Raw genomic sequence first — 17,315 nt, forward strand, 5'->3', positions numbered from 1 at the left:
GCATGGTAACATGCTTGTACAGTTTGCTTCGACGATGGAAAGTAGTAGGGACAGTGAGAGCACCGAGGCCGATGGCGGTATTGGTAGCAGTGGTGGTGGTCGCAGTGGTAGTGTCGACAAGTCCGGCGATAGTCAAGAGCAGAGAAAAGATTCAGATTTGCTGCCCATGCAGAGTAGCTGAGGATGCGGATTCAACACCACCTGGGATGCGCCAGATCCAAAATTGCAAAATCCAGACACGGCTGATCAACCGTTCAGCCCGAGAGGGCAGCCATATCTGGGACCTGCATAAACATCTTTTTTCCAAACTTATCTTATACTTGGACCTGGTGTATCACTTTCAAGTTATTCAAGGCCGCCCCTGACACGTTTTTACACGTACTTAATGCCCACTGTATAGTTCTTTAACTCCCGATGAGGCTGTCGTTATCTAGGCGTCGAAACAAATGTTCCTGAAGTTGTGCCCAAACGTATCTTTGGGGTGAGGTGCCGCTACCTATCCCAAACGTGTTCTTCCAAATCAAATTCCTGTCCCAATCATCGCTTGTCCACTCCCAGACGTCGTCTTCAAACAACAATTTCAATTCAATCTCTTCACTGTAGTACTGTACCTTGACTGCGAAGCCCTTTGCCCTTAGTCCGTGATAAGCTCGAGCGACAAGTTTTAGTATGGCGGAATGATCCCTCCATATGAAGTCGTCTTCTTGCCTGATTGCTAAGGTGATGACTCTGGCTCTAGTATTCAGATGTCGACCATGCTCATTATGAGTGGTAACACGTTCCGTGTGTGGAATGTTTAGCAGAGCCGCGACGCCGTCACCGAGGTCTCGGAGATAGTCGTCCCGTGTGTATGTCGTTGCACCTGCCCCAAGTGATCCTCGATCATGTGTCTTGCTCTTCTGGATCTCGGCAAATTCGTTGTCGGTCAATGCATCGCACTGGAAGTTTACCCGTAAGTCCAAGTTGCGTACCAACTCTTCCACTGTTATCCCAACTCCAAAAACGTCCTTCTCTACAAAGTCATCCATGGATGCGTCGAGCAATCCGCATTCGGCGACAGGGTTTCTCTCCCCGATTGGCCGAAGATCTTTACCCACAGAATCTTTAAGTTGTTTGAGAGCCTCTTTAGCGAAGACAGGTCCTACAAAGCATTTGTCGATGAAGTGCGGAGGTCGGAGTGTCATCAACGGTGTCCTTAGCCATCGTAATTTGTTAGGATCATCGTCTCTGGAGAACCAAGGCTCGTCGAAAGAATCCCACCAGTAGAGCAGACTGCGACTCGGATCATGCTTGTCGTTGAGTTCCCATAGATGCATATATATGTCGTCACGTAGTTCCTGGGGTAGTTGTAAAACTCGTGTGACGATCTCCATGTTTGCATCGTGTGTGTAGCTATGAACCGCGGCAAGCAAGTTGTCCCCACCTGATTTGACACTCGCAAGATGTGATTCACGGTAAAGAATGTCTCTTTACTTGTGATCAGTTTGGGAAGACTACAAGTTGTGGAGATACTTACTGCCGGAGAGCATTTTTGGTACGTGTCTGGTCTTGCTTGAATTGCTGAAGCATTTTTAAGAGCTTTGAAAGATACGATATATTACAGTTTTCACAAAGTTGACAATAGAGCTGTGTAGGTGGTGACGAGAGAAGGGCGGTCGTCGGGAAGCGAGGTTTTGTCTGCTACGCGAGGTGACTCACTACCTAGGTATACAGAAGCACACGCATGCAAGACAGGCAGTAGATACAGTGAGAACAATGCGCTTGAAGCACCCCAGATTCTATGCGGACTAGTGGAGGAGAGCAAAAAGAATGTTCTCGGTACCTGTGGAAAGATTTAAGTCAAGTACAAGAGCAAAAAAGATATGTCGCAAATTTGGCGGTACTGGGAACTGTAGACATGTTAGAAGATGTCTCAGGACCACCATTTGTGAGGGATCAAACGTACTCGAACCCAGGCTGGCGCGGATCTGGATCGGGACACTAGGTGTCCGCCAGCCACAACGCGACGTCATACCACTAGACCATACCACGATAGGGTTGTTAGCTGGTGTGTAACGACGATGTGAGCGAATTGAGCTTACCCGAAGTGATTCGTTTTGATGAAGAAATTCAAATCTTTTCCAACTATATTCTTAGCGAAAATTGAGAAGTACTCGTTAGCGCGTTCTGTGTCCCACGCACTGGAACGTCCCAATCCAAACCTGAAGAATTGCAAGGAGGGGTGAGGGGCTGTGGTGGGGAACGCGGCTCGCTAATTAAGGTCGTTGAGACTGGTGGCTAGCCTGCTCCGACTCAATCCCGCGCTCGCCGACGGGCGTCAGGAAATTTTTGGGCGCGCGACCAACATTGCTACCACCATCGCAGTCAACAACAGCATGGCCGAACCGGATGCAAAAGCACCGCCTACTGGCGAGGCTTCTGCCGGACCCAAGAAACCTGAGAAGCCTCCGAATCCTGTCTGGAGGATGATGGGTGCGCGTTTCTTCTATCTCGTGTGGAGTACAACGACTAACAAATGCAGGCCTGCCAAACCTCCGCTTGAGGCTCCCCTCGCGCAATTGGATGATATTTCTCTCGATTACCGGATCATGGACTGCGGCAGTCATGTACGACCGTCGCCAGAAAAAGCGCATACAACAGAAATGGGCAACAGTTGTCGAGCACATTGCACACGAGCCGTTGGACGTACACCAGCTGCCTCGGAAACTCACGATATTCCTGTCTGCACCGCCAGCAGATGGAATAGTACCCGCACGCGATCACTTCCATGAATATGTCAAGCCCATTCTCGTTGCAGCGGCGCTGGACTGGGACGCGGTAGAGGGCCGAAGGGAAGGAGATGTAAGAGCTGGGTTAGCAGAGCGAATACGGAAGCTGAGAAAGAAGAGGGGCGAGGCGACTGCTGAACCGCTGGAACCAGGACTCGAGGAGGAGTTGGAAGGTCTAAGGCAACGAGCAGGCGTCAATGGGTGGAATGGACCGGGAGGAGACATCGTCATTGGAAGACACACATGGAAAGAATATGTTCGAGGACTGCATGAGGGTTGGCTAGGACCTCTAGATGCTCCACCATCAGCAGAACCGTCTGTCGAGGTACCGGTCGCTGCGGTCGAACCCACACCTGTGTCCACCGAAACGTCCACTGACGGCACCACATCTGCTACGGCCGATGATGCGTCACCCACCGCTACCGAAGCTCCCAAACCAGAAGATGCCGAGAAGCCTAAAGAGGAGGAGACGAAACCCAAGAAGAAGAAGAAGCAACCGCCACCATACATCTCAACAGCCGAATACCAAAACGCCGTGCTCTCCCAAAACTGCCCACAAGCACTCGGCCCCGCCGCCGTAGTACCTCTCCCCCACCTCCTTGGATTCTTTAACTTTCCCATCCGTATGTACCGTTTCTTGAACAGGCGACAAGCGGCGGATGTCATTGGCAGGGAAACTGCCGCTGCTGTCCTTGGTGCATACCGACCATTTGAGACTGCAGGCGAAGCGCCTGTCACAAACGAGGAAGATGGACACAGTAACGCACAATGGGAGCAACAACGATTGCTCTCTCACGAAGAGCCAGATTGGTCCAAGACTGCACGAAAGCGTGAAGAAGGTGAGACCAAGGAGAGGGTATGGCTAGACGAAATGGTGCTGGACCCGAGAATTGCTGAGCGCATGCGAAAGTTTGCACTAGATGCTGAGGTTGAAGCGCGCGCAAATAGCGTGTCTCTCCCATCAGAAGGATCATGGTTCAGCTCGCTGTGGCCGAAGGAGAAGCCCAAGGGTGCTTGGGAAGGATTGAGCGACGATTAAAGACCTGTAGATACCCATCTCACCTTCTAGCATGTGTTATATAGTAGTGGGGTGTAAGAGTAGACGTGTACATGACAACATTCGGCGGCTTGTATAAGACCTCAACAAGTCAGATATCAACATGCAATCTTTCTTTCTTCCTTCCTTGGGCGGGTTGCAACAGTGCATACCAAAAGTTGGTGGTAGCAGCTTGGCACTGACCAGGCGGCTGACTGCCCCGCCAATTGCCCGAAGGAACCTTGGAAGCTTCGAGTATCGCTGCATGCATCTCAGAACTCGCAACCAACCATAATCCCATAGCTACCAGAACACCTGTTCATAAGCTTATTACCAGGAAACTCACTACAGCACGCCTCACAACGAGCCTGCGACACCGTTCGACAATCCACATCACGCCGTCATGGTAAGTTGCCCCACACTTATCTAAGTAAACAGTCGCTCACACAACCATAGGCTTTCCAATCGAAGAAGCGCCTCGCGCTCGCGATCCTTGACTTCCTCCAGACCTCGCAGACCGACGGGTCAGTAGCACCCGACGACGCTGAGCAGCTCGAAGTCGCCGCCAACTGCATCGCCGAAGCCTTCAAGGTAGATCCCGCCGACGAGGCCGCAAAGAAGGACGCCATTGGCGACCAGAACCTGCTCGCAATCTACAACGTCTATGAGAAGCTCAAGGGAAAGACGACTGCCACAACCGAGGGAGCATCGTCGGCCAAAGAGGCTCGACCAGCAACGCCGCAGACACCTGCCGCCGGTTCAGGACCGGGCGGGCCCAACAAGGATGAAGCAGAGAGGCTCAAGGGTCTGGGCAACGAGGCGATGAAGAAGAAGGACTATGATGCTGCCGTCAAGCACTACACTGCTGCCCTCGAGGTCGTTCCGCTCAACCCCATCTACCTATCGAACCGCGCCGCCGCATACTCAGGTCAGGGCAAGCACGAGCTAGCAAAGGAGGATGCTGAGATGGCAGTTGCTGCTGACCCCAACTACTCCAAGGCCTGGTCGCGTCTAGGCCTTGCAAAGTACGTTCTTGGCGATGCAAAGGGCGCCATGGAGGCATACAAGTCTGGCATGGACGCAGAGGGTGGCGGCTCAGAAGTCATGCGCAAGGGCTACGAGACAGCCAAGAAGAAGGTCGAAGAGGAGGGCGGAGATGTCGGCGCGCCTGAAGCTTCTCGAGGCGCCCCTGGCGGTATGGGTGGTGGAATGCCTGATCTCTCAGCACTCGCTGGCATGCTCGGTGGAGGCGGCGGCGGTGGTGGCGGAGGAATGCCTGATCTCGCTGGTCTGATGCAGAACCCCATGATGAGGCAAATGGCACAGAACCTCATGAGCAACCCAGATATGATGAGCAACCTCATGAACAACCCCAGGATAGCGGAGATGGCTCAACAGTTCGGTGGAGGAGGTCGAGGTGGAGGAGGAGGCGGCGGCGGTGGTGGCGGTATGCCCAACATGCAGGATCTCATGAACGACCCCAACCTGGCCGAGATGTAAGTGAAAAAGCCATGTAGAAACCTCAAGTCGCTAACGAAACACAGGGCCCGTAGCTTCATGGGAGGCGGAGGCGCTGGAGCTGGCCGTGGAGCTGGTCAATAAGATGATACGAATCGACTGTAACGACTAGATCGCTAGCGTAAGTAGTGGTCTGTCAAGAAGCAGTCTTCACGATTAAAATTATGATACCATGTACAAATCCGTTTTGTGTTCATGAAGATCCCGTCTTGGAATCAATGACTATCATGCACGTCGCGGGATATTTTGTCGTGGCATATCTGCCATCAGAGCCTGAGTGACTTCCGGACCAGAGCCTTTTCATCCTAATCACCCGTTCACTCGTATGACTCTCTACCGCCATCCGCAACTTTGGACCTATACACCTGATTTCAGACTCGTGACTTCAAAAGCCTTGCTTGTTCACCCGATCAATCCAGCTTCAAACCCCAAAGCCCATCTCCCAGATAATGACCCGCCTCACACGCCTGCCCCTTCTTGACCTTCTTCATCTCGTCCGTACTCATCTTGAGCACACCAACCATACACGCCGTCTCCTTGCCCTCGGCCTCGATAACCACAACCTGACCCTCCTTCAGGTCTTCGGCGCCGTATTTTTCCTTGTCCTCGTCGCTCAGCTCGGGACCTGGTAGGCGCCCGCCCGGTGATGTGAGACCAGGGGCCATGAGTGTAGCGCCAGAGAGCACGAAGCGGATTGCGCCGCGGTCTATACGTAGGCGGTTGAAGGCGAAGGGGTATTTGTGTACGAGTGTGAGGTGGGGTAGGAGCGCGTCGTCCATGTGTTGAAAGAAGAGGGGAGTGGAGTTGAGGGTGTAGAGCGATACGCGGTCAGGTCTGTAAATGCAGGTGTTAGTACTTGGCTTCGTGAACTTTGTGCATCTTCGCTGCAGGTTCGATTGGCGACTTACAGCTTGACCAAGTCCAATTGCTCCTTCTTCGGCAGTATGTCTTCGATATATGGTTCTAACCTTGGGTATTCTTCGAGGACTTTTGAGCGGATGGCGCGCTGGGCGCTGGATTTCACCTTGGACTTTGCGCCCGAGGTTATGCTGTCTTCTTGTCAGCTACATCTGTCTAATACGACGCGTAAGAGACCCACTCTTTCTTGAACATTGTGGTGGTTGTGAGAAGGGTTGAGTGTATAGAGCGTGTTTGGTGTTGAGACTGCTACTATGTGGATGGTGCCCCGCGATTGCCCCTCGCAAGACGCGCTAGTGGGCTGTCAGGGATCGCGTGCACTTCCCTTCAGCGTTTCTCTCACTCATCCGATTTTAACTGCTATCAAATGCGCGAAGAATTCTCTCGTTGGGCTGGATCATCACTAGCAGTGGAGAGGCTCCGTAAATACTGAAGTGAATCCGCTTCTTCCCGTTCAACTTAATACCCCAGTTCCTTTGACGAGGATTCGTAGCGTAATGCTTCAAGAAGCAAGAGATAGAGTGTGCTAGTCACTATTGGGCTTGACATCATCAGTTCGAGACTTAGCTTGCTCCTTCGCAATGCCAGCTCTCCTCATCTCATTATTGCGGCGTCCAATCATCATAGCTTTTCTTTGGTGCTCTACGTTTACCTCTATCTCAGCTTTTGCAAAGCACCTCTCCAAGTATCAGTCAATTGTCTGGAAAGTGGCAGAATGTTGCGTGTCACCTACTCTGAAGATGCAGCTTTACCACATCTGACTGAGTCATCGACAGAAGAGCACGATCACGAGAAGAATGGTGTAGAGTGCGAGCTTTGCCGAAGGCTACGGTTGCCGAATCCTGAATATTTCAGTGTCGAGTATCGTGATTTGAAAGACGCTGCAGGAAAGGGATGCGAGTTGTGCGACCTGCTTCAAGAAGTTAGTGAGACGGCCGCAAGTACCATAGGACAGTCTATTTGGGAATACAGCAGAGTACAGGTCATACCACGGGGAAGAGCTGTGTTAGTAGAAGCCCCGAGGCTGAGTATACCTCAGTGGGAGTGGGGAACGAGGACGGGGCGAGATCTACGTACGTCCCAGCTTGCTCAACGCACCAACGCCATTGGACCATTCTTACTCACAATACAGCCTTTGTTTACAGACACTTTTATCTTACATCCGGTAGGAACATTTCTATTACCGAAAGAAACCTCCCCGAGACGTGAGTATCGAGTTGATGTACTATAGGACAGGAAAGCCTGTGGCCGTTTCTGGCCTCTTCTGAGTCGCTTAGTGACAACCCAACGATTAGTTATTGTGCGCGTTTCATCACAAGCGTTCTTTTTAGCTGTAATCTCGAGCACAAAGCATGTGCAACTCACGAATTGTACTCCGACTCGCTAAGTCCCAGTACTGCGAGATTCGTTCCTAAGCGTTTGTTGTATATTGGCAACCAGCAAACAGTGCTCCAAACGAGACTGTGCGACGTACCAGATGGAACCGTAGTACCGGATGAGCAGACTGTTCGATATGTAGCCCTGACTCACTGTTGGGGGTTTACTCCGATGATCAAGACTACAAAGATGACGCTGCCTGAATACACAAAGGACGGGATCAAGTGGACGGATCTGCCTAAGACATTCCAAGAAGCGATTCTATTGGCACGCAAGCTTGATATCTATTATATATGGATTGACTCGTTGTGTAAGTTTGATCAGTCTCGTCTACATCGTTACTAGGGCTGATAGTCTGTATATTTGCAGGTATTGTACAGGACTCCGTAGCCGACTGGGCTCAACAGTCTGCTCAGATGGCGGACATATTCTCGAACGCATACCTTACGATCGCGGCATCGGCCGCAAAGAATGGACAGGAAGGCCTTCTAAATCGTCACAAGCTCTCGACGGTCAACATAGAACACAACAGCAAAGCCTACACTCTCTCTTTTCGCGGAATAGAGCGCCACGAAATGCGAGAACAAGATTCAACCCCTTTCCCGGAAAAAACAGAACTGACATTGCGAGGGCGTGCGTGGTGTTTCCAGGAGGAACTCCTCTCTAGGCGGATTGTTCATTTTACAAAAGACGAAATTGTCTTCGTCTGCCGTGAAGCGACTATGTGCGAATGTACGGCTCGCTGGCTTCCCAGATTCAAACTACCACCAATCATCGGCACTAGTCACCGCACTCCAAACGCTATATGGGGTAGTGTTGTTGAGCACTATACACGGCGTCAGATCAGTTTCTACAGGGATCGACTACCTGGGCTATCCAGCTTGACGCGATTATTTGAGAAAAGCCAAGATAGATATCTTGCGGGACTTTGGGAATCTCATATGCCAACGAGCTTACTTTGGTGGACCGAACACGGGAGCCGTCCAGAATTGCATGAAGGCTCTCAATCAAACCCACCGTCCTGGTCTTGGGCATCTATTACAGGCGGGGTGCATGATCCCGCAGCAAAACCACAGGCTTTATGTGATATAGAGGAAGTCGCTGAGATGTTGAACGCTCGCGTCTACCCTACTACAGACGATCCTAGGGGTATGGTATCAGGAGGACACATTACCCTACGAGCACCATTACTTCCACTCGATCGCATGTGGCAAAAGTACAGAGAAAGGAAAGATCCGCCCTACTGTATTTTTGGAAAGGAGTTACCCGGTCTATACAACAACGGAAGCCTTCACGTCAGTTGTGGTCCTGGCTGGGACCAGGGACATCAGTGGACTGAAGATGATATTTGTTCTTGTCTGCTGGATGACACGGCCAAGCTTTCATCTTCACTTCTAGAGGACGGCTCCGACATACTTCTTTTCTTCTTGGTCATTCGTACAGCGTACCCATGGCGGAATTACCAATCTGTGAACGGCAGACTAGAGCTTCAAGGGTTGCTACTTAAGCCATTTGAGGCACCTGAAGGGGTTCATCAAGAGGCGGTAGAAGCACCAGAACATAAGCTCGTGTTCGTGAGAGTTGGGATGGGGGTAATGGAGCTATGTAAGAAGGATGCAGAGAAAGCACTGGAGCGCTTCGGGGATACTATCCTTACCGTTTTTTGACATCTTTGTAGTTCCTTCCTGCTTTCAAGTACTATATGCCATGCTATATAACCTTTGATTCAGCGTGATTATTTTTCAGCCTTGGCTATCATGCTATACACATTCAAGACTTGCAATGCGTCAGCGTACAAAATACTTATTTGCACCAATAATCACAAAACAATGCTTCCTTAGATGTTTAAGGTTCTGCTTGATCCTAGGAGTCTCTCTCTTACTCACTCAAATAATTGTCGAATTATTGCAACCAGACAATCACAATCAGCATGTATTGATGGCCAAACGTCATTCCGAAAAGTCCACCCAGTCCACCGATCTCAAATCACATCATCTACCGCATCATACCTGTCAGCATGAAAAATATTATCTCACTGATGCTATAGTATTAATATATTGGCCCATCCGCGCTCAAGGCAAGCCCCTCCCGCTGTTAACAGCGTCCGCAAGCTGACTAGTCCCCGGCCTATTCTCCGCATACCGTTCATAGCTATCCAAATAAAGCTCATCAGTACTAGTAGTCATCTTGACACTCCTATCCGCCTCAATCGCATCGATCCATCGCTTCCACCTGCTTCCCTCTTCAGCCTCAGGCCAGCCCCTATAAGGTCCCAACACCCTGCGCAACCGTAGCACCCACGGCGCGATCTGTACATCTACGAAAGAGATCTGGGGACCAAGGAAGAAAGGACCATTGGGATCCGCAGCATCAACTAGTTTGCCGATTTGATCCCGCAGCTCCTTTGCGTGAGAAACTTGGTCGTTGGAGTCTTGGGATTGGAGGAGCTTGTAGAACCATGGGATGATATTGCGGTTGACATGGTCAGACCAGAGGCGCGAGGTAGCGCGCGTTTGTGCATCTGGAGGCAGGAGGTGGGATCCGGTTTGGAGGTCTTCGAGGTATTCCATAATGACGGTTGACTCGTGGGTTGACCATGTTGGGCCGTGTCGGATAGCGGGTACCAGACCGCGTGGGTTGACGTCGAGAAGGCTTTGAGGCTTCTTGTAGGGGTCCACTTCGATGTATTGGTAGGGTATTTGCTTGTGTTCTAGGGATATCCATACGCGCTGCACAAAGGGACTGATCGATGTTAGAAATGTGAACGTGAAACCGAAGCGCTTTTGTGGGTGCGCATCTTAAGAACTTTACTTACCAGAACGCGCTACCGTACAGCTTAAGGTCGTCCTCTTTCGAATGGTTCTTGACTGTCGTCAAAGCATTTCCAGTGGCTTTCTTGTGGTACGTCTTCTTGGAAGAATCTCCGCCCTGGTTGGTGTCGGTCATTTTGTATCGAGCAGGAACACTGATGATTCGCAACGATGATTGTGATTGGAACGAAGTAAGGCTTGAACAGGATGTAGTGCTTAAGACAATGGGAGGTTGTGTGCAGGGAGAGGGTAAACGACAAGGCAATTTGCGAACAAATTTGGAAACAGAATTCATGAACAGTGTGAGAATCTTGAAATCAGGGTATAGAGCGGGCAGTGTCATAAACAACAGCGCAAAGTAAGTGATGGGGGTTATCCGTGTTCTTAGCATGCATCAAAATGACGTATGCACTTGATCTGCGGGCAGAGTGGATCGCCATTGCATATGATCATGGCCAGATGAGTCGATACAAAGGAGTGTGGAGTCTGAGATCGAACGAGATCAAGAAAGCTTACCTGCATTTTCCTCCTGTCATCTTTGTCGATCTTTGCCTGCCATCTGATGACGCTGTTCTTCTTTACGCGATCACTCTCTTCGAGTGTATGTTTATGTGGCCCAGCAACGCCGTCGCCTTTGCCATTGCCGCCATTCCCATTGACTCTCTGAAACGTATAGAACTTCTTGGACGAAGAGCCAGATGATGTTGGGTATTCCTGGATGTTCATCCCTGGCTGAGAACCCATGTTTGGAGGTACATCCCAGGTTCCAGCCGGCTGCTGTGGTAGCAACGGTGGCTGTCCGAAGAACTGCGGGTTCTGATTCTGGCTTCCACCAAGACCTGGGTTTATCGGCATGTTGGATGCTATCGGGCTAGGCGGATCGTTTTCCGTGCCTGGCGGTCGCCGACCAAGCTGTTCCTCATACTCGCGTCGATCGAAGAACTCGGTGATCTTGATCTTGACATCGCATAGATCCCGCTCTCTCGCAATTCTCTTCCTCTTTTTCTTGTCTGGATCTGTGGACTTCTTGGTTCCTGGTGGCCGCCCCTTGAGTCGACAGTCCCAGTAGTGTGATACAAAGCGCTTCCGTTTGTGGCGCTGGGTCGAGCGATGCGAGTAGACGTTGTCGATATGCGGGAAGTAGGTCTGAAATCTATGGTCAAGGTCAGTACGTGGCCCCAAGTGCCAGAGAGAGATCATACTGCTCCTCAGTCAGAGTAATCATGTCATCCACGTGAAACAATCTCTCCCTCCATTGCTCCAAGTCTGGCGGGTTGGGGATGAGCTTCAGGCCTTGAAATTGGCCATGGTTGGACAATGGAGTGTCCTCCTCCTGACTCTCTTGCTTATGCGGCAACGGCGCTTGTTCTACATGCCGTGGCAGTGGTTGCGGTGCCGAGAGTATGGGCGGTGCAGGCGGTGGCAGGGGAAGCTGCTGAATCGGGCGTTGTATCGTCTGAGGAGGAGACGCGTGATATTGTTGCGCGTGGTCCTGGAGTGGGGGAGGGGGCGCGTTCATGAATCGTGGACTTGCGCCGTGTTGATAGCCCGCCGGCTGAAAAGGCGGGTACGGTCCTGAAGGCGGAAGCGCATGTTGCTCGAAATGCACTGGCAGCGCGTGGGCATGTGAGGGTGGTGGTGGGTGTTGTGGCCCGCTCAGGGCATATTGGTGTTGGTATACATCGCTCGTGTGGAGGTTCTGAAGCTCCGGTAGGACCTGGTTGTGGGGGTATAGCGTTCCATCTGGCGACTGGTGGAGCGTCTGAATGGCACCAGGGTGCAGTGACCGGAGCTGCTGGAGGACAGGCGAGGAGGCCTGTTGCATGATGGCGCCGGTGTTGGACGCTGCTTTAGCCCCAAGCCGTTTTCGTGAGAGAAGCAGATCCACCGACGATCCGATATCCGAGGAATCAGAGTTGGCGAGTATGACGGTTGTAGACATACACTTTGCATTCAGAGTACTGCCATCGTTGTTGCGAAAGGGTGTTGATTACTTCATTGTCTGTTTCGACTCTATGTGGCGATAGCCTCCCACGCTTAGAACAGCATTCAGCCGCCCAGCGGAGCAGCCTTGAATTTCACCGCTTTTGCAGCACTTCCAACTTTTGGCATCGGATCACATGGGCAAACGCTACAAATGCCCCTTCACATAATCATCGTGGTCCTTCCATCTAAAGATCAAATCCAGTCCCGTCAAAGGGACCGCTAAACCGCAACGCCATGCCCATGCCGTGACGAAGAGAAGCATAATCATGAAACACAACCGTATCTACCACACACTACTCCCCAGGAAGAAGATTGCTCTTGACAGCAAACATCTTGGAGGTGACGCCTGCCGTGAATCCATCCACCTGCCTCGAGTATTGCTCCACCTGTCTCGAGTTGAGGAGCGTCTCCAGTCGGCTGGGCTCCTGGGGCAGCTTGAACAGCCTTTGCCATTCGTCCTCGGGAAGTAGGGGCTGCTTTGAGGCGGTGCGCGCCGCGTTCTCGGCCTTGCGCTTCTGCTGCCATGCAGTGATCTTAGCCTGCTCACGCGCGAGCGATCGCTGATAGTATTGGTAGTTGTTGATCTCGGTGTGGTGGTTCTCGATGCTTTCGAGGAGCAAGTCGCACGTCTTCTCGAGGAAGGGGTCGATGGAGAGATCGAGCGAGTCGAAGTTGGGGAAGAGAGGAGGCTGAGGCGTGTTTGGGTCTTGCTGCAGAGCGGCTAGGTTGGGTGGGAACTTGAGCTCCTCCTTGGGCGCATCCGAGGGTAGCTGGTGTAGGAGCGAGGTGAGGAGATGGGAGTTGCGGATGGTCACTGGAAGCTCGACCAGGATGTCGTGGTATCGGAGACCACTCTTCTGGAGGCTAGGATTGTCAGTTTCGCCCATATCACAGAATCGTTTGCACATACCTCTCGGTCGTGAATTTGCCCTCCTTGTATGCCGTCACGAACGAAGGCGAGAGCCTGTATGCGCGCAGGTTGAGGGTGCCCTGTGAACTCCTGCTCACATCGTAAACCAAAGCGACGGTCCTCTCGTTCGGCTGGCTCTGGTAGTAGAACTGGTTCTCGATCGTGTTCAGGTTGACGAAGTTGCCCATGCTTGTGCTCGTGTACCAGCCCACGTTGTTCGCGTCCACGTTGACCTCTCGGAGGAACTTGATCATCTCGTTGCCGTATGCGATGTTCTGCTTGGCGCGGGGGGCACCAGCAGCGAGGTTCGCAACGGTATCGTTCTGTCCGTCGGCCTGCGCGGCGGCGTTCACTTCGGGGAAGGGGAAAGAGTTTGTGATTTCCAGTACGCCGTCCTTCTCCATGCCGACTATGCTGCCGGTCGCGAGCGAGGGGAACGATTTACCGCTGGCGGTAGCGATCTTGATCGCGACCTGAGGACCATAGTCAGTCTCCCGTAGTTACAACACGCCTCTATGAAGCTGTCTTTCTAGCACAATGGCGGGGCGCACAGTGGGGTACTGGCTTTGCACTTTTCCTACGTACCAGGGCGTCGATCTGCACCTTCTTGAACAGCGCATCTTTCTGTGTGTCCGCCATCGTGAAGTCGTCGAAGGGGTTGGGGTGAACGTTCGGCGAGGGTAGGAAACGATAGGCGTGCGTCGTTGTTAGGAAGCAGAATTCGGGCTCCAGTGACTCTGCCAAGATTCACCTCGCTTAGGACACCATTCACTGCGCTAGCCTAACTCGACTAGCCTGGATGAGCCCCAACAGAAGATAGCTCAACAGCTCGCACATCTACAGATTCTGTAATGACTGCGCGGAAGACTAGATTGTACAAAGATCATAGAAAAGGCAAGCGGTAGGAAGGTAAGCTTTTAGTATGTACCAAGATACGAACGAGCTATATTAACAACTGCCATGCTGATGATAATGTAGTACAAAGAAACAACGCCCTACGCAAATGCAGTGGTATCCAAAAGCTGGTATTAAATGCGAACGCAATAATTCCTCCTCTTTTCCTTCGTTGTAAACGCCGTGTTCAATCATGCCATATCTTGATCAGAAGCACTCTTGCCTACCTCCCCATCTTCAGGAGGCTGTAGTTTCTGTTCTTCCTTCTCTCCTTCGTCCTTGATTTCCACTACTTCTTTCGAAACACACGGAGCTCCCGTTTCGACATTATGCTTCCTCTTTTGGTTGTTATATGGGTTCCATCGTGGCACTACGGGTTGTCGCTGTGGTTTGCGATTGCTTGCTTTTGGGTTCTTCGTAATCGATCCATCATCCATGCGCATCCATTCCGTTTCCTCGTTGTCGATATGATCGGAGATATCGGCATCGTTCTCATCTTCCCAGATCATGAGGTTAGTACCATTGATCTCGATTGAGCGGCCACCAGTGCGTGGAACGAAGAAGACCTCCGGGCCAGCCTCGCTAAAGTCTTGTTCCCACGTTTCTTTTTGCTGAAGCTTAAGGATGTAATCCATTGGCAGTGCATATAGAACGTTGTCGTCCTTATCATAAAGCTCTTTGAGCGGATAGTCGAGACAAGCCAACCCGAATTTGCAATCAATCCGGCTAGACAGAGGATGTATGCGCCCACCGAAGATTTTGAGTTCGAAAGCGATTCCACTCTCTGTCCACATGTTGTCGCCAAAGAAGACCTCGGGCTCGGAGAGAAGCGGATGATCGTGGTGCGGCCCAGACACTTCACAGAAGTGTGCAACCTCGTGCGCCAAACATGTAGCGAGAAACATGTTATATCGCAGCACCATCGCTGGCTCCCGATATCGCAGTAGGCTGAGCTTCTTTGCGGTAGTATAGAAGTCTGAATGGAGACAAATACGACTTGTGTGGCATTTGTCATTGATTTTTCGCATCAAGCCTTCCTTGTAGTCCTTGACGAGGCCCATTGAAGCGTATGCAGTCTCTGGTGGTAAAGGATCATGGTGGAAATAGAAATGAACCGTGTCGATCTGATTGTCCAGAAAACTCTTGAACGTCACATGATGTTCTTCAGACCATGTTACGTCCTTTTTGATACGAAAACACGGTTGGCCGTACGCTGCGGAAGTCTTCTCACAATGTTCCCTTTTGCCAAACACCAGCGTGTGCCAGAAATGAGCGGTCGCTCGAGATGTCAACATCAGAGTGGCTAGTTGCAAAGCCGGTTTCAAGACCTCATAAATCCCATCCGGACACCCATGCCAGTTCTCTAGGCGGAAGATAGGATGTATGTCGTTGTCCAGTGTGCAAACGGGTGTGGGAGCGTCCTTTCCAAAAGCTACAGCCTGCTTCCTGATCAAGTCTACAGGGTCAAAACCAAGTCTAACAGTTTTCTTCTTGTTCGCATCCTTACGATGGCCAAGTAGCCTGCGGTACTTTTCCAGTGCTTTACGATCCTCTATCTGAGCGAGGTGGTGGTTTATCGAGATACTGAGCTGCAATCCGAAATCTTTCGGCACTTCGATCGTAGAAGGAGTGAATGAGAGTGACTTTTGATAGTTCAACACGTCCGGTAGATCGTGAACCAGCTTGTCGATACATTCATCCATTATCTTTCCCTCCTTGAGCTTGTGTAGAAGTACTGCATTCTCGCCGCGATCTTCAGCCCGGAGATCCCCATTCCCACCACCAGGTAGAAGGTGGCGCATTTTCTTAGATAAAGCTGGCGGTGGTCCACATTCTGGAGGCGGAGTATTCGATTCTGTAGGCGTCCAATCCATACTGTCCGGGTCTTGTTCCTGGAAAGCAATCTGTGGTGCATCGTCTTGGACCGCGCCTTCTTCGTTGAGCTGAACATCCTGGTTCAAACGTTCTTCGATGAGTTGTGTTGTATGTACCATTGCTTCATACGCCTTACGGTATCTAAAGGGGTCCATTCTGATTGGCGTCAGTAACCTGGAAGGGTTGCGTCAGGAAGGTTGGTTGGGAAATCGATCCAATTTCACGCTCAAACGAGCTGCAGACAGTAGGCGACAGCTTCAGGAGTAGGCAACAATTAGTCGCAGATGATCTACTCATGAGGCTGCCTTGGTGGTTTGTGATAGGGCGTTGTGTGGCTGCATCAGCCGAGAAACAATGTTTCTTCGTACGTGCCGTGAACAGGTATAATGCGCACTTCGAGCCTGACCGTGTCGCAGGGAAGAGGCAAAGTGTCCAACACCTGCCATCTCACCTATTCTGGCTATGCAGCGTAGGAATGATGTATCGCTTGCTATAGAAGGGAGTCTAGAGTGGGGTATGTCTTACTAAGTCGACGAAGCGGTCAACACCCGCTAAGCGATAGGAAGGGGTCTATCCAAAATATAAAGCTAAGATGATGAAAATGAGGGACGAAGGTAGCGTTGAGATCGTGAATCAGCAAGAGGACGGTGTGAGCTGTTTAGCGCTAGTGTGCCAAGAAATAACAGCGCTAGCTTTTCGTCACCGGTTGATCCACTTAACGCCTCTGGACGACACCTGTGCATCTCATCGCCTTCCAACTGTGAAAGCGCCATCACCTTTCCAATGATTTCGATTCGATATGGACGAAACATGGTAGCCATCGCATTCACTGCTATCACCCAGGCCTCTCCGCGTACACGCGAGTGACCCGCGTTCCTTCGTCCAGTAACCGAACACGAAACGATATCCCAAGGTTTCGCCAACGTGCGGTACCAAGGACCGCATTCACGGAACCGGCTACAGGAATTCCTCTACGCCAAAGACATCTGCTACTAATGTGATGGTTGCACTCATGTTTTTGTAGGGACCTTAAGGGTCATCACGCTGACAACCACTGTGGAGAGTCCTGGAGTGAATTGATCTCACTCAATCCCTCTACTGTTGCTTCTTCATACAGACCGAGGACGACGTTCAACAGTTCTTCGAGATGAAGGCAAATCCATGCCGTACTGAGAATCAACAGCGATGTATCAACGAAGAATTTGTCGAACATACCATAATAC

The 17,315-nt window shown here is 51.3% G+C and overlaps 8 protein-coding genes across 8 annotated transcripts; 3 read left to right on the forward strand and 5 right to left on the reverse strand.

Annotated features, from left to right (window-relative positions):
- Window positions 1-384: 384 nt before the first annotated feature.
- Window positions 385-1,669, reverse strand: CC77DRAFT_757012 (hypothetical protein). Its single transcript, XM_018533112.1, has 2 exons — window positions 1,517-1,669; window positions 385-1,465 (listed from the first exon to the last, which is right to left on the reverse strand). The coding sequence occupies exons 1-2, from the start codon at window positions 1,527-1,529 to the stop codon at window positions 405-407; spliced, it is 1,074 nt and encodes a 357-aa protein (XP_018387343.1). The 5' UTR covers window positions 1,530-1,669; the 3' UTR covers window positions 385-404.
- Window positions 1,670-2,215: 546 nt separating this feature from the next.
- On the forward strand, window positions 2,216-4,052 carry CC77DRAFT_756773 (mitochondrial import inner membrane translocase subunit tim54). Its single transcript, XM_018533110.1, has 2 exons — window positions 2,216-2,472; window positions 2,522-4,052. Exons 1-2 carry the CDS (start codon window positions 2,376-2,378, stop codon window positions 3,805-3,807), a joined length of 1,383 nt encoding a protein of 460 aa, XP_018387344.1. The 5' UTR covers window positions 2,216-2,375; the 3' UTR covers window positions 3,808-4,052.
- Window positions 4,053-4,304: 252 nt separating this feature from the next.
- Window positions 4,305-5,569, forward strand: CC77DRAFT_756863 (TPR-like protein). The gene is made up of 3 exons (XM_018533111.1): window positions 4,305-4,316; window positions 4,456-5,300; window positions 5,349-5,569. The coding sequence occupies exons 2-3, from the start codon at window positions 4,627-4,629 to the stop codon at window positions 5,404-5,406; spliced, it is 732 nt and encodes a 243-aa protein (XP_018387345.1). The 5' UTR covers window positions 4,305-4,316; window positions 4,456-4,626; the 3' UTR covers window positions 5,407-5,569.
- Window positions 5,570-5,732: 163 nt separating this feature from the next.
- Window positions 5,733-6,435, reverse strand: CC77DRAFT_1059840 (translation machinery-associated protein 20; the record flags this gene model as incomplete). Its single annotated transcript, XM_018528282.1, has 3 exons — window positions 5,733-6,156; window positions 6,231-6,371; window positions 6,422-6,435. 3 exons carry the CDS (start codon window positions 6,433-6,435, stop codon window positions 5,733-5,735), a joined length of 579 nt encoding a protein of 192 aa, XP_018387346.1.
- A 1,371-nt stretch (window positions 6,436-7,806) lies between these two features.
- Window positions 7,807-9,284, forward strand: CC77DRAFT_1059841 (HET-domain-containing protein; the record flags this gene model as incomplete). The annotated part of the gene is made up of 2 exons (XM_018528283.1): window positions 7,807-7,927; window positions 7,987-9,284. The coding sequence occupies 2 exons, from the start codon at window positions 7,807-7,809 to the stop codon at window positions 9,282-9,284; spliced, it is 1,419 nt and encodes a 472-aa protein (XP_018387347.1).
- Window positions 9,285-9,689: 405 nt separating this feature from the next.
- Window positions 9,690-12,252, reverse strand: CC77DRAFT_932876 (hypothetical protein; the record flags this gene model as incomplete). The annotated part of the gene is made up of 4 exons (XM_018534286.1): window positions 9,690-10,359; window positions 10,433-10,545; window positions 10,944-11,580; window positions 11,630-12,252. 4 exons carry the CDS (start codon window positions 12,250-12,252, stop codon window positions 9,690-9,692), a joined length of 2,043 nt encoding a protein of 680 aa, XP_018387348.1.
- Window positions 12,253-12,537: 285 nt separating this feature from the next.
- CC77DRAFT_757047 (eukaryotic translation initiation factor 3 subunit H) lies at window positions 12,538-13,813 on the reverse strand. The gene is made up of 2 exons (XM_018533113.1): window positions 13,324-13,813; window positions 12,538-13,277 (listed from the first exon to the last, which is right to left on the reverse strand). The coding sequence occupies exons 1-2, from the start codon at window positions 13,725-13,727 to the stop codon at window positions 12,707-12,709; spliced, it is 975 nt and encodes a 324-aa protein (XP_018387349.1). The 5' UTR covers window positions 13,728-13,813; the 3' UTR covers window positions 12,538-12,706.
- Window positions 13,814-14,408: 595 nt separating this feature from the next.
- CC77DRAFT_932857 (hypothetical protein) lies at window positions 14,409-16,247 on the reverse strand (the record flags this gene model as incomplete). The annotated part of the gene is made up of 1 exon (XM_018534285.1): window positions 14,409-16,247. The coding sequence occupies one exon, from the start codon at window positions 16,245-16,247 to the stop codon at window positions 14,409-14,411; it is 1,839 nt and encodes a 612-aa protein (XP_018387350.1).
- Between the last annotated feature and the right edge of the window lie 1,068 nt (window positions 16,248-17,315).

The sequence above is a fragment of the Alternaria alternata genome (assembly GCF_001642055.1).
Source record: "Alternaria alternata strain SRC1lrK2f unplaced genomic scaffold CC77scaffold_7, whole genome shotgun sequence".
NCBI lineage: Eukaryota > Fungi > Ascomycota > Dothideomycetes > Pleosporales > Pleosporaceae > Alternaria > Alternaria alternata.

What these genes read in the sequence shown, in the direction of transcription:
- CC77DRAFT_756773 (XM_018533110.1), top strand. Translation starts at nt 2,376, where the DNA reads ATGGCCGAACCGGATGCAAAAGCACCGCCTACTGGCGAGGCTTCTGCC. An exon ending in TCCTGTCTGGAGGATGATGG is followed by an intron (nt 2,473 to 2,521) that starts GTGCGCGTTTCT and finishes TAACAAATGCAG; the next exon opens with GCCTGCCAAACCTCCGCTTG.
- CC77DRAFT_756863 (XM_018533111.1), top strand. Translation starts at nt 4,627, where the DNA reads ATGAAGAAGAAGGACTATGATGCTGCCGTCAAGCACTACACTGCTGCC. An exon ending in GACCCCAACCTGGCCGAGAT is followed by an intron (nt 5,301 to 5,348) that starts GTAAGTGAAAAA and finishes AACGAAACACAG; the next exon opens with GGCCCGTAGCTTCATGGGAG.
- CC77DRAFT_757047 (XM_018533113.1), bottom strand. Translation starts at nt 13,727, where the DNA reads ATGGAGAAGGACGGCGTACTGGAAATCACAAACTCTTTCCCCTTCCCC. An exon ending in GGCAAATTCACGACCGAGAG is followed by an intron (nt 13,278 to 13,323) that starts GTATGTGCAAAC and finishes TGACAATCCTAG; the next exon opens with CCTCCAGAAGAGTGGTCTCC.